The 14737-nt window shown below is 38.3% G+C and overlaps 1 protein-coding gene across 3 annotated transcripts in view; it reads right to left on the reverse strand.

Annotated features, from left to right (window-relative positions):
- The window catches only part of LNPEP (leucyl and cystinyl aminopeptidase), a 56094-nt gene that overhangs the window by 7340 nt on the left and 34017 nt on the right, over positions 1 to 14737 (reverse strand). For all 3 annotated transcript variants that reach the window (XM_058826861.1, XM_058826858.1, XM_058826859.1), the window contains 4 exons: positions 7614 to 7745; positions 4468 to 4599; positions 3185 to 3345; positions 517 to 605 (listed from right to left, as the gene is read on the reverse strand). In XM_058826861.1, the coding sequence (XP_058682844.1) occupies positions 517 to 605; positions 3185 to 3345; positions 4468 to 4599; positions 7614 to 7745 (514 nt within the window). The remainder of the gene's footprint in view (positions 1 to 516; positions 606 to 3184; positions 3346 to 4467; positions 4600 to 7613; positions 7746 to 14737) is intronic.

Raw genomic sequence — 14737 nt, forward strand, 5'->3', positions numbered from 1 at the left:
TTGTACTTTGTCATTCTTCTTCCTACATCTGATTGAAAGAACATTATCACAGTCTGCCCCAAGTCGTGTCAGTTAATTTTTCTCCTTTCGTCCAGTTGTTCTTTCAGTCTTATCTACCGTTCCAAATAAAGTATCTTCCTATACAATTAAATAAACATTTCAGTGGAAAGTTACTTCCTAACATTTCAGCAAACTGGCAGATCAACTTCCACATAACTTGCTCTCTAAAGAACATGCAGTTTGAGAGACTGTCTGTATGCACTGTGATGAAATGCACAGGCTTTTACAAATTTCAAACCTGTGCTTCTGTTCCAGTTGCTGTCATGTATTTATACACACAATGCTACAGGGAACCAACTCTCTGATGGTGAAAATACCAGCAATGCTTTGCTCCAGATCTCTGGAATTTTGTACCCTGTATGTCTTCAGCTTCACATCTTACTCCAGGGTGTTCTCAGAAAAATCATGTATCTGTAACACTTACGTAACTTGCTATCAAAGCTTTTAGTCACATACCTGACTTCTGATCCAGTAAATACGCATTAGTACAATGGGTGAAGTTGCACTTATTTGTTATGTATGTGAGAGGAATATGCCACAGGTAACTGCAAAGAAAAACAAATGTTTACTGACATGCTATACACATATTATCTCCCTTGAATGGTTTGTTTTGTTTTAGTCTATGCACTTCTGTATACTAATAATACTAGGATCACTAAATGCTGTGTAAAATAATAAAGTATAAATCTCATTTATATAATCAGAATATGATGAAAGAATAAATGCACAGCATTCATAGAAATTATTTTTTAAAATCCCACCATGTTGATAAACGGGTACATTTTAGAGAATAGATTGAGTTCAAAGTGACATTTTAAGGTCACCTAGCTCAGCTCCCCTGCAGTGAGCAGGGACATCTTCAACTAGATTACGTTGCTTAGAGTCACAATGAACCTGGTCCTGAATGTTTTCAGGGATGGGGCATCAACCACCTCTTTGGGCCATCACTGCCACTGTTTCACCACCCTTATTGTAAAAATACTATTCCTTATATCTAGTCTAAGTCTATCCTTTTTATTTTAAAACCATTATTCCTTCTCCTGTCACGACAGGACCTGCTAAAAGGTCTGTCACCATCTTTCCTTTAAGTACTTGAAAGAATGCAGTGAGATCTCCCCAAAGCCTTTTGTTCTCCAGGGTGAACAGCCCAAACTGTCTGTCTGTCCTTGTATAACAAAGTGCTCTGCCCATCTGATTGTTTTCGTGGACGTCCTATACACTTGCTCCAGCAGGTCCACGTCCTTCCTGTGCTGGTACCCCAGAGCTGGATGCAGGGTTCCAGGTGGGCTCTCACCAGAGCAGAGCAGAGGGGCAGAATCCCCTCCCTCCCCTGCTGCCCACGCTGCTTTGGATGCAGCCCAAGATACAACTGGAATTCTGGGCTGTGAATGCACACTGCTGGTCTGTGTCTAGTACCATCATGCCCCTCCCCCCAGTCCTCCTTCGCAAGGGTGCTCTTGATTTGTTCATCCCCCAGCCTGTGTTGATACCAGAGGCTGCCCTGACCACGGGCCCACTGCTCGAGTTTGTCCAGATTCCTCTGGATGGCATCCCTTCCCCCAGGCACACCAACTGCTCCACTCTGCTTGGTGTCACCTACAAATTCTCTGCAGGGGCACTTGATCCAACTGTGTATGTCACTGATGAAGACCTTAAACCACGCTAGTCCCTGATGGACTCCACTTTTCCTTGTACTTCTTTCCCAGTTCCATCATGCTAGGTAGCTTGTATAAAATTTTACACAGTAAATCTCTGGCTGCATCAGAAATTCATCCAGTATTATTTTTACCTGAGTCCAACATTGTTTTTCTGATCTTTTACAAGTTTTAAATAAAAATAAAATATTATCCAAGTACAAGACTCAAATTAAAAATCATGGTATAGAAATAATAATTAATTGTATACCATGATGACTTTCTTAATGAACTGTCAGCTGGAAGAATAAATTATAAGAAGGCTCATGATGATGGTAAGAACTTGGCTATTTAGAGAAAAACAAATCTGGGTGGGATCAAAGACACTGTACATATTAATCTGATTTTGACAAGGACCCCCTCTGTATGTACATATGATTCACATGTAAAAAAGAAAATTCTTTTTGTAAAAGAGTGCTCTTTTTCAAAACCTTTTCATGCATGCTCCAAATCTACATCAACTAGAAACAGAAATTATGTATCTTAAAAATCCCTCCCTTCTTCCCTTACCTTTCAACCCCACATTGCTTTTTTTTTTCTCCACATAATAAAAACAAAACAGAGCCCTCTAAATTTCTATGTTTCAAGAGACAAATTTCTTTTACAGACCTAATTTTCTGAAAGAAGATGCAATGGACTCAGCTCCTGTTAAAACTCCAAATAACTGAATAAAACCAGCAAAATCTCAAAAGAATTCACACATATTTTTGTTAGAAGACACTGTTGAGGGTCATAAGGTAAGTTACATTTGCAGTAAACAAAATTTTAAAATTATCAATTGCCACATCTTGCTTCTTCAATATTTGCATATGTAATTCCTTTTAGGTTTTGGTACAATGGATATTGTCTCTGTTATATATTCAGTCACCTGTTGTCATGCAGTAGTGTCATCTCATAATTCTGAAGCCAAGGAAGCATTGATTCTAACTTCTCTATATTCTTGTAGCAAAGCCCAAGGTATACACTTGAAATTTGGAAGTAAGAAGCAGAGGCTCTGAAGTAGCATACATGCATCTGTAACTTCTATAAAACTTACTCAACCTGACTTTCTACAGAGTCTTGTTAGATACACAAAACTTTCTCAAATGTAAAGAAACCTTTACTTATGAGACCTGCCTTTTGGTATTGAAAACCAACTCACGGTGTCAAGCTTAAAAGCTTCAGGAAAACAATGCATGTAAGAAATTCAGACTACAAAGGATGTCACTGATTTTTACCAGTTGATTCAGTGGAAATAGACATCAGTATCAGGCAGATACTGTATGTGTGCATTTCTGTGCTGAATTCTCTATTATGACGTGCCTTCAAAGGAAACACTAAGAGGCCTGAATCCAAGTGAGAAAGATGTACAAGGTTTAAGACAGCACCTTTCTTCTAATAAAGGTATAAAAAGGTAATAAAAGGATAAAAGGTATTAAGAAGGTAATAACCTTGCATCTGATGTCCAGTTTTCTGGTTCTACACGATACAAAAATTTCTCCTGTTGAACTGAAATAATCTTTCCCTTTCGGACAACAGTGACTAAAGGAAATCCTTTATGCACAATCCAAGTCTTCATCATTTTCTTTACATCTAGCGTTCCATTGGTAATCTGTAAAAACAATCATAACAAGAAAATAGCAAATGGAGAACACTTAAATTTTCTTCTTAAGTTACCAAGTAAGTGGTTGCACGATTTTGCATCTATAAACAATCACTTTGACAATGAACTTATACATTTCCCTCTACTTTCTGGGCTTGGCTGTGCAGACTGTTTTTAACCCAACAAGGAGGGCACCTGTCCAGGCTGTGAGCTGCCAATTTTTCCAGGAAAATGCTGTGGGACACATTATCAAAGTCTTTGCTGAAGGTCAGGAAGGCAACATCCACAGCCTCTCCTTCATCCACCAGGCAAGTCACCTGATCTTAAAAGGAGACCAGGTTGGCCAGGCAGGACCTGTCCCTCCTAAATCTGTGCTGGCTGGGCCTGATCCCTGGTTGTCCTGTATGTGCTGTGTAATGGTACTAAAGATGATCTGCTCCATGACCTTCCCTGGCACTCAGTTCAGGCCAGCAGACCTGTAGTTCTCTAGACCCTCAGTCCTTCCCCTATACCTCCTGCTGTCTCTCCACCCTCCTTTCCCTGGCCTCTGACTCCCATAGCCTTGCTGTCTCTAGCCTTCACCCTCTTCTGCCCAAACCCTTGCTTTCTTGAGCCCTTCACACTCACTTTAAAACTAGACACAGCCTTATGCCTGCCTTCTAATTTGAGAGCTGCTTGTACAGTCTGCTTTCCTAAAATTTCATCACACTTATTAAAACAGAAGCTATCACAAAAAAAATTACAGTAGTATAGAGTAACCCTCTACAAGGCTGGATTTAGCTATTCCTTGAGTGTAAATTTTATCCTGAATTTTATTACTTTCATCCTGGTCTTAACACACTACCCATGTAATTCTAGAGAGGATATGTCTGCACTGGATGGACATGCATGGCAGTACATACCCACTCACAGTGCTTTTTTGGGATGATACTCGATGTAGCTCTAGAAGCTTCACTAGTCTTCCTATGCATATGAGAGAATTTTGGAATAGGATAAGCAAAAAATTCAGAGTATTTACCTGCAGTCCATTATCCTATTTTTTTCATCAACAAGGAAATAAATAATAACATGATACTGTTAAAGAAGTGGAGATAAAAAAAAAGAAAAGAACAGTGAATCAAGGATTGATACCTCATTCATGCTGTCCCACAGGTCATCGCTATGGGCAGTTCTGTAGTTGTGATTATGCAAGTACACCTCAATGCCAGCTTGGAAAACATCCTTAGTGAGATAATGCTTCAGCATCAAAAGAAGTGAAGCCCCCTTTAGGGAGAAAAAAAGAGGAAAATGAATCAGTAAATTGAAGTTACAGAACTTTTTTAAGCATATGCATATTACAGCTCTTGCACAGTACAGGAGTAAGTGAGAAGCTAGCAGATTTTATTCCAAATATTATCCTACAAATAATTACTTTTATACTCAGCTACCTTGGAAAAATATTCTTTTACTATTTTATAAACTCAAATACAGTTACAGAAAAGGTTAATGGAGTTTGAAAACTTTTCTCAGCTGCTTTGGAAAAAAGAAATTAAAGGCTCAAACTACAATTACAAAATGGACAAGTAGAATTTGACTATTTTTCCTATTAACATAATTTGAAAAATATTGTCTTCTTACTGTCTCTGCTGGCTACCATTTTTTATTACTACTGCTCATCTGTATGCTACAGAACTGCACTTGTGAATCAGTGTTTAACAGTCTTATGATGTGAAGTTATATCAAAAACCTAAAAATACAGGAAAAAGATGAGATACACTTGGTAGACTGGAACTGACTGCAGAAGAACAAGAACACTTTGAGATGTGTTTAAATACAGCCATGTCTTGTAAAGAAAAAAAAAAAAAAAGTAGTAACAGTAGTTTTAGTATCAGTAGGGCTGTGAATGCTTCTTTGTCAAAGCCACCAATAAGTAAATTTACTGAGGACTTGCATACTGTAGAACTGAACACAGAGGAGCAGCCATAGATCAAGAATAGTTTAAAGGTGCACTTTTTATTTTTTGGTACTACTTCTAGGAAAAAAACAAGAAGTAAAGAACAAAATATTCAAGAGATAATGCATTGTTCTCATGTATTCCGAACTCAAGTTCTGGAATTTGAGTAACATCCTATCTGAAACTGAAGGCTGTCTGGTTATTCACTACTTATCAAACATCAGGAATAGCCCTTACTACAGGTTTTAATAATATGGCTGCAATTACCTCTCCTGTATGCATTCATACTTAACCTACAGCTCTGCTCCTTTTTTCTTCCTACTGTCATATCCTTACATACACTCTGTTGTTACAGGTGGATCTTGTCCCACCCATGGGTGTTACTAGCAGTCTGTAAAACAGTCAGACTAAAAAAAATATTGTACAATTATTTCTATTCCAGACAGTACAATGTAGAGGTCACCTATTAATCTGTGTCAGTTGGCAGACCAGTAAAACAAATTATGCTGAACAATTCAGTAACAGACAACTCTTTGCTTATTAGGGACTACACTGCAAGCGTCTTCTCATGTGAATTGCCAAGAACTTCACATAAATTATAGGGACAAGAGTAGTAGAATACAAAAACTTCATGCATGAATGAAAAGATATGCAATGAAATCCTCTGAAATGTAAAAAGCAACTGTGAAAACACTATTTCTGACAATGTGCCAAACCTCTTTTGGTCAGTTTTTATAGATGTAGGCTGGTACAATTCTATTCGAAATGTGCACATACTTATTAGTAGCAATGGAGTAATAAAATAATTCTCCAAATATAATGTTATACTAATTGACTGAAACTCCAATCCAATCACTTGCTGAACTTTTCCAGTAAAATTATATAGAGAAGTTTCAAACAGTCAAAGACTGACAGAATTTGTATCTCTAAAGTTAGTTGGCTAAAGACATGATCGTGCCAAATGCATAGCTTCCAGAAGCTCACCAAAAAGGGAATTACTTGAGACAGCACCTCTGAAGCATGAAATAACAGCCATGCCTTTTGATAAAAGGAGAGAGTCCAAATTCATTTGACAACCAAGGTAACCTGAAAATCTCACCTATCTGTTCTTGCAGTTGAGAAAACAGAGTTCAAAATAAATGGAAGCACATCACTACTGTAGGTCTATTTGGCATCCCGTATTATTCAAGGATGCCAGACAACAGGCTGAGACTTGCAAAAAGAAGTCAGAGGAAACAAACCAATGTTATGGGAACTGCATTCCACTAAGCAGAGGAAGATGAAGTATTTGACTATTTTCTAGCAGAAAATAGCTGTTGTCATGATTTCCAATTAGATGAAAGAACAAGACAGTGATGGAAAAAAAATCTCAGCTAATCCAAAATAAACAAACAAAAGTCTGTCCTCCAACACTACCAAAATCTGGTATCTAAAACCTGAGACAATGTGAATAAAAATTTTGCAAATACAGATATTTCTTTCATGCATTTTTAAGCAAGGCACAAGGATGCTTTAATAACATAAGCCTCACACACAACTCTCACTAGACATTAGAAATAATCCAATTTCAGACCATTAGGATATGCAATATAATAATCTGCATTCAGAGGCAAACGTCCAGTTCAGGGTATCTCTAAAATACTGTGGGGTTTTAAACCAGAGGGAGTATAAAGTTGTGTGATTACTGTGTGGTGTTTTGTTTTTACTCTTTTTTCAATCACTTGTTACAGTCTGCTATCAGAAGAATATATGCATAACTGGCTATGTTGCTTCACTTATTGGTTCCCCTCTTGCATCTTCATGAGTATTGTATTTTGTGCTCAAGCATTCAACAAGGTGGTAAGTAATGCCACAAATACATATACATAATATTTTCCTAATTAAATGCTATATAGATTGTTGCTATATTTTATATACTAGTAAAGGCCTGTCTGCACAAACCAGCCTTTGAAATAAGTCATGATATTAAAGGCTAAAGTCCTTGAAACCTCCCTGCAGAAGAGAGAGTAAAGCAAAACAATATCCTTGTGTACAGAGAAAAAATGTAAACCTACGTGCATTAGCCAATGGTAACTTGCTTGGCCTGCGGACCCTGAAGAACCCTATAAAAGGTGTGCTAAAGATAGAAATAAACAGTGTTCACGTTTACTTCTGTGAAGAGTTGTGAATAGCTGGTGGTCTCTCAATAATAGATTCTCAAAAACATTGAGAAATCCTGCATTGAATTGGGTGTAAATAACCTCCAAAGGTTTGTCAATACATACCTATTTACTTGCGATTCCACATTCATATTTTCAATAGCTAATGTATAATTTTCCAAATATTCTGGAATATTTTTAGTTACCTTGATATAAGAAAGAGCATCAAACATTTCTTCGATTTGCTCTGAAGATTGAACGGCAGAAGAGACTGGATGTGAAGAATTCAAGGCATCCTTCATCATAGCCTTGAAAATTAGAGTAAGGAAATCTTCATCCTAGAAGAGAAACATTTTTAATTGTTTAGGAAGCTGAAACATATATGTTAAGCAGAAAAGTAAAAGCTCTCTCTGCTTTGCTCCTCCATTGCTCTTGGCAGCAAAAGAATTGTCAAGGTATCATTTATAAAAGCTACGATTTCCCAGCCACATTTTAGCAGTGGAATCTCACTTTGAGTTTGCGTCATTATACAGACCCTTAAGCCCCTGTCTCAGGCAAGTGTGTCAGTGGACTAAAGTGCATCTTGTAAGCGTGTGCCTACTTTCACATTTGGCTCACCGCTGTTTTCAGTTCATTTACAGGAGGCAGGGAATACAAAAATATGACTTTCACATACCTCAAGCATGAAGCCTAGAGAAATTATTCACTACTGTAATGTTTGGGAGAATATAAGCAACACCTTATCTAGTATTACTAGTCTCTTACTTATTTTCCTCTAGAATGAAGATATTTGACTTTAATACATTGGTAGCTGAACAAGAAAACCCCAAACACTGAAAAGAAGCTGATCATATCGGTATTTGTCTATTTCATTTCATTAAGGCAAGCAAATAATTCTCTATACAGTAGAATTAAAAAAACCAAAAAAACCCAACAATAACAACAATAACAAAACAAATCCATGAAAACCCTCTGTGAAATATAATAAAAATAACTGCTGGTTAAAACAGAAGTTGAAATAGAAGGCTATTCTTCTTGAGCGGAGACGTTTAAGACAATGTCTTTTATTTTTACCAAAACACATTCTGGCACCATCAAATAATTAAATGAGATATTGGTCAAGACAGCTTGTCAGACAGCTTTTGGAATGAAGTACACAGATGTTAGATGTGTCCTTGTTAAAAAAGGATACTACTCTTGGCTCCCACCCTCAGCACATATGCACCCAACAAGCAGAATGGCTACATACTTTTGGTGACAATCCAACTGAACAACCAAGCTAGGCCAAATGAAGAAGTTTTGAAACACCCAGTGCTGTAAAAGAATTCTACTGTACCAGGTTAGCAACTCAAGTTTCTTAATACTAGTAAGAGTGATTTAACAACACAAAACTCACACTTCTCCAGAATGCTAAGAACACAATCTATCAGGCAGGAAAGAGTTAGTACAAATCAGGTTTTAATCCCATGACTAAGGCAAATCACATAAACACTCCTAGAAGTTGATTTCAGGGCTCAGGTATGTCTTCTCTTTGGAGATATCTTTATCCCGAATGCAACACTACCCCCTACATTTAATTCCACTAACCTTTGTTAATCTGCCTGTCATTCTCAGTGACAAGAAAGTTTTCTAGCAGTAGCTATAAATCCTTTCCTTGGAGAAGAGAGACCAAATTTGAATCCATCATGTTTTCCAGTGTCTAAAAAGCTAGGTCACTTAGTACCTGAGTGAGTTTGTAAATAATCAGTACATTATTATATCAGAAAGATTCTATCCTTCAGCCATATATGTAAACAGAAGTGCCTGTGGGAGCACCACTTTGTATTAAATGTAACTCAGTGCTATCAGAATCCTTTGTGGTGGGCCATTTGATTATTTTATGCCAGGTCAGCACATTTGTGAAACCCAAACTGATTAAGACACAAGCAAGTACCATGATGATGGGAAGACTGAAGTTACCTCTTGTAGGGAAAGAAAACAAAGGGAACTTGTAATTGAGAGAACAAAGAACATTTAGTTAGAAAGAAAAGACTATTCAGTCAAGGCAGCAGAGACGTAATGAAGTTTTTAAAAATGTAACAAGTCACAGGTACACAGCAGTTTGCAGAAAGACCTATTATTATAAGCATTTATCTTTGAGAAAAGTCTGATGTTGCTGCTGGGGAACTGATCACGAATATTATTAGTTAGTAAGCTTATTAACAATTATAACAATGGCTATCCAGGCTCATGCTACTCTAACCCAGTGGTGAAAATATTATAAAAGCTATGTGCACTTTTAATAAACGTCTCTGGCAATACCACGACTGGGGACTGGGCTTCCTTCAAGTGCTTGCAAATGGCTCCTTGAACAGGTACAGACAATCTCCTAAGGCAATCCTGGACCAGCAGCGCATCCTGACTATACCAATGGTGAGCTCAGAGGATCACAGAGGACCTCCTTCTGTTGCTGGCTAATGAACAGGTTAGCAACACTGTTGGGTAATTCCCTCATAAAATATCTCTAAACTAGAAGCCTTCTATAAAGACTTCTTATTACGTATGGCAAAGGAGCAAAATCTTAAAATTCAGGAAAATAAACTAATACAACTTCCTGTATGGGTGAAAACTAACAGTTTCTGGTACCCCCCCTAAAGACTCCTATGACCTCAATCACTGGAAGTAAGTGGGGGATGCTTTAAAAAGCACATCAAACACAAACACCTGAGATTAACTCAGATTAATTTATAACATGGAAAATTATATATTCTGTATTGCAAGTTTTTCGTAAGTCTGAAACAGTAAATTCTCCTGCAGATGCCTCTCCTGCATCCACAGCAATGCTTTCATGTTCTAATTCCCTTCCTTTGCATGTGGAGGGGACCATCGGGGACGAAAAAGAAAGTGAACTTGTAGGAAAAAGCTACGATTTGCATTCTAAAATACCATTGCAACACCTGAAAATTATGGCTGCAGCACCATCTACTAACAGAAAAGTGCCAAAACAACCCTTTGTGACTGATAGTGAATTTTTTTTTTTTTTTAATTTTTGATAGTTTGCTGCTCCCTGAGCCGAAAGACCAAAATACCTTTTAGATACCTGTAGAAAAACACCTTTGATTCAAGGGGATGTTGAATTGCTCCACCCCTTGCCTATGGTTTATCAAGGCAATCTGCCTCAACACAAGCAACTTTCCTATGAAATGGTTAAAGAATTAAGAAAATCTAAGAAAGAGAATGGAAAGAGAAAGAGAATATAGGAATCTTCCTATACATAGAAGGTATCACATATAGCTATGTTATGTTACCTGTTGACTGGAAAGCTTTATTTAAATCAATTATGACAGCAGCACAATATTCTATATGGTGAACAGAGTACAATGGGCTTTGTGAAGATCAAGTGTGGGCTAACAAAGACTGCTAACACTGTGCTAAGAAAGGATCATTTGACAGGGACTGGAGATCAGATAATGACAAGAGAAAGTTAAGGATGCCCCCAGAAACCAAGCATATAACCAAGCAATGGAGCTGGCTATAAGAGCTCTGAAAAGAGTGCTGGATGTTAATAAAACTGAACCTGGCTTCTCTACTATAAGGCAGGAACCTCAAGAGCCCCACATTACTTTTTTGATTGTTTGCATACAGCTGTGAAAAGGCAAATTGATTTACCAGATGCAGCAGAAGTTTTACTCAAATCCTTAGCTTATGAAAATACTAATACTGACTGTCGCAAGGCCCTTGATCTAGTTTAATACAAACCTGATGTTTCCTTACATGACTTTATCAAAACTTGTGCATGTGGTGGTACAGAACAATACAAAGTAGACTTACTAACAACCACCTCAGCTCAACAGCTACAGGTTGCTAGGGCAATAGTCAAATGTTTTGACTGTGGAGAGGAAGGTCATGTGAAAAAGCAGTACTCAAAGAATAAACAAGGGAATAAAAAACCTAGTAAACTGTGCCCTAGATGCAAGAAAGGTTACCACTGGAGGAATGAATGCCATTTCTAAGTGTAACAAAATGGAAAACCTCTGCTGCAGCAGGGAAACTCAAAGACAGGCTCAGAATCCTTTGCCCTGCAACAACTACAGCAAACCCACACAGCTCAAGCTCAAGGAACATCAGGCAGTGCTGGTATGGACTTGGCAGTTTCCATCACAGCCAGTAAATGACACATCGGCTCACTTTATACCTACAGGTTTAAATGGACCCCTTCCTTTTGAATGTCATGTATTGTTACTCGGGAGATCATCATCATCTAAAGGTGGGCTTTTTATTTCACCAGGAATCATTGGCTCTGATTCTAGGGGCAAAATAAAAATCATGGCTTGAATTCCTAATCCACCTTGTACTATTCCAGCAGGATCATGCATTGATCAATTGATACCACCAACTGATCAAGTGATACCATCTGTCAGTGCTGACAGGGGCACTGGAGGTTTTGGGAGCACAGGCACTCCTCAGTTTTACTGGTCTAAACTTATTCTGTACAGCAACCTTTTCTAACCTGTGTTGTAGATGGCAAGTCTCTTACAGGATTAATTGATACCAGAGCTGACAAACCCATCATCAGTGAATGTGAATGGCCACCTACCTGGCCCTTGTCAATGCCATCAGTGACCATCACAGGCATCAGAGGTCAGCAGATGCCCCAGCAGCCAGCTCATGGTATATGGGCCAGAAGGGAAACAAGTGCAGCTCAAACCATATATATGTACCTTTTACTACATGCACACTGTGGGCTAGAGATCTGTTATCACAGTGGGGACTGACAACAAATTTTGAAAAGGGCTCACTGATGTGCAGCCAAGACTTAAACTCACATGGAACATGAATACTCCACTGTGAGTCCCTCAGTAGCCCCTCAAAAAGATAGGCTGCAACAAGCACAAAAATTGGTCAAAGAACAGCTGGATCTGGGAAATACAGTTTCTGCTAGAAGCCCGTGGAACACCCCAATATTTGTGATTCCATAAAAGACTGGCAAATGGAGACTCTCACAAGATCTGAGGTCTATCAGTGTGCTAATAGCCCTGATGGACACTCAGCAACCCAGAATTCCTAATCCAGCAATGATCCCTGAAACATGGGAATTGTAAATCGTTGACTTAAAAGCTTGTTTTTTCACAATTGCATTACACTCTAATGCTGCACCTCATTTTGCTTTTTCATTATCATCCTTGAACCACAGTGAACCTATGCAAAGGTATCACTGGATTGTGTTACCAATAGGAATGAAAACCAGTCCTACAATATGCCAGTTTTTGGTGCAAGTGCATAAAAACCAGCACGACAGCACTTTTCAAAGATTCTGTTGTATCATTATATGGATGATATACTGCTAGCTGAAGGTGACTCTGTAGTATCGCAAAATTGTTTCGCGTTTTTGCACCTTTCTCTTGATAAATTTGGTCTTTGTATTGCAGCAGGCAAGGTTCAAACTGTCCCACCATGGAAATACCTTGGGTTTCTATTACTTAAACAGAAAATTGTTCCTCAGTCCATTGTGCTGAAGACCTCTATTACAACACTAAATGATTTGCAAAAATTATTAGAAACTATTATTTGGCTCAGACCTACCCTTGGTATGTCCACTAAGGAACTGTCACCTGTTTAATTTAATTAAGGGAGGCACAGATTTACAACCTCCTCTCCTCACAAGCTGGATGCAGAAGCCCCTGAAGCATTGCAACTTGTAACAAATGAAATTCAGACCTCCTTTGTATCCACATGACAAGCAGAGTTACCACTGAGGCTTTTTCTTATCCTGGCTCAATTCCAGCCATATGCGCTAATTGCACAGTGGTGTATAAGCAACAACTGTGGATGATAGAGAGGGTATTTTTACTTCACACATTTCCAAAACAGTAACTACACTGCTTGATGTGATTGCTAGACTTGTTTCCACAGCACGAAAATTATGCCAGACCCTAGTGTGGAAGATCCTTCTCACATCCACATTCCTTTGTCCCATTCCTTTATCTCTTTTCAGGGTGTGTTCTGAGAATCATTATCTTTACAGGCTGCCCTGACATACTTTTTGGGAAACCTTTTCAATTTTTTGCAAAAAAAACCCCTTTTGCAATCTTTAGAAGATCTTTCATCACAGACACATTTTCTAGCATTGTCACAATCCCTGTCTGGAGTAAAGACAGTTTTCATCGATAGCTCTGGTAAAACTCAGAAAGCAGTTTTTGTTTGGAAAAACTCCACAGGGGATTGGGAAAACTGTGATTTTTCAGCCAAGGTCAACACAATTAGTAGGTTTAGAAGCCACTTCTAGTGACTATAGAAGGTTTTTGATTGTTTCAACCTTTCAACTTAATATCAGATTCCTTGTATGTAGTAGGTATTTTAAACCATATTGAACATTACCTTTTAAAGCAGGTACTCAACAAGGCTTTGTTTATGCTGTTACCTACTCTGTATGATTATGTTTGATGTTATATCATCTCATCTTTTTTTATGTTATGCATCTCAGGACTCACTCATCATTGCCTGGACCTCTGGTGGAAGGCATTGCAGCTACTGATGCTCTGACAATGATGGCAACAGTTCCGAATCAAATTATACAAGCAAAGTTGTCACACGACTTTTATCACCAGAATGCAAAATCTTTGAGTAAACAATTTGATCTTACCATTTCTCAAGCCAGATAAATTGTTCATTCTTGCCCTGACTGTGCTCATTTAATACTCTTACCTGCCACAGTAGGTACAAATCCAAGAGGTTTGGGTGTCAATGAAGTCTGGAAAATGGATGCTACGCACATTTCCTCTTTTGGCACCCTAAAATATGTGCATGTATCAGTTGACACATATTGCAAACATTTTGTTGCCTCTGCTCATAAAGGGGAAAAGGCAGGAGATGTCATTAAACACATGTTGCGAACTATTGCTACCTTAGAAGCCCTGAAAGTAGTGAAAACTGATAATGGTGTAGCATATGTTTCACAACCAATGAAAACCTTTTTTCATTGTGGGGGTATATGTCACTTAACTGGTTTACCTCATTCCTCAATAAGTCAAGCTGTTGTGGAACAAAGGCATGCCCTTTTAAAGAATATGCTTATTAAACAGAAGAGGGGGGGATGCCCTTGGTACAATACCTCAGGAACAATTGGACAAAGTAACATTTATTTTCAGTTTCTTAAATATTTCCAGATTTGATAAGAAAACAGCAAAGGAAAGCAGGTTTTCCCATGGTGCTTTAATGGATTCTCAGCCACCTGTCTATTACGAAGACTTGCAGAGTGGACAATGGCTAGGCCCTGTGCTTTTGCTAACATGGGGGTGTGGTTATGGCTGTGTTTCTCTATCCACAGGAGCTCACTGGCTACCTGTGAAGA

This window comes from Poecile atricapillus, chromosome Z, assembly GCF_030490865.1.
Source record: "Poecile atricapillus isolate bPoeAtr1 chromosome Z, bPoeAtr1.hap1, whole genome shotgun sequence".
Classification (NCBI taxonomy): Eukaryota; Metazoa; Chordata; class Aves; order Passeriformes; family Paridae; genus Poecile; species Poecile atricapillus.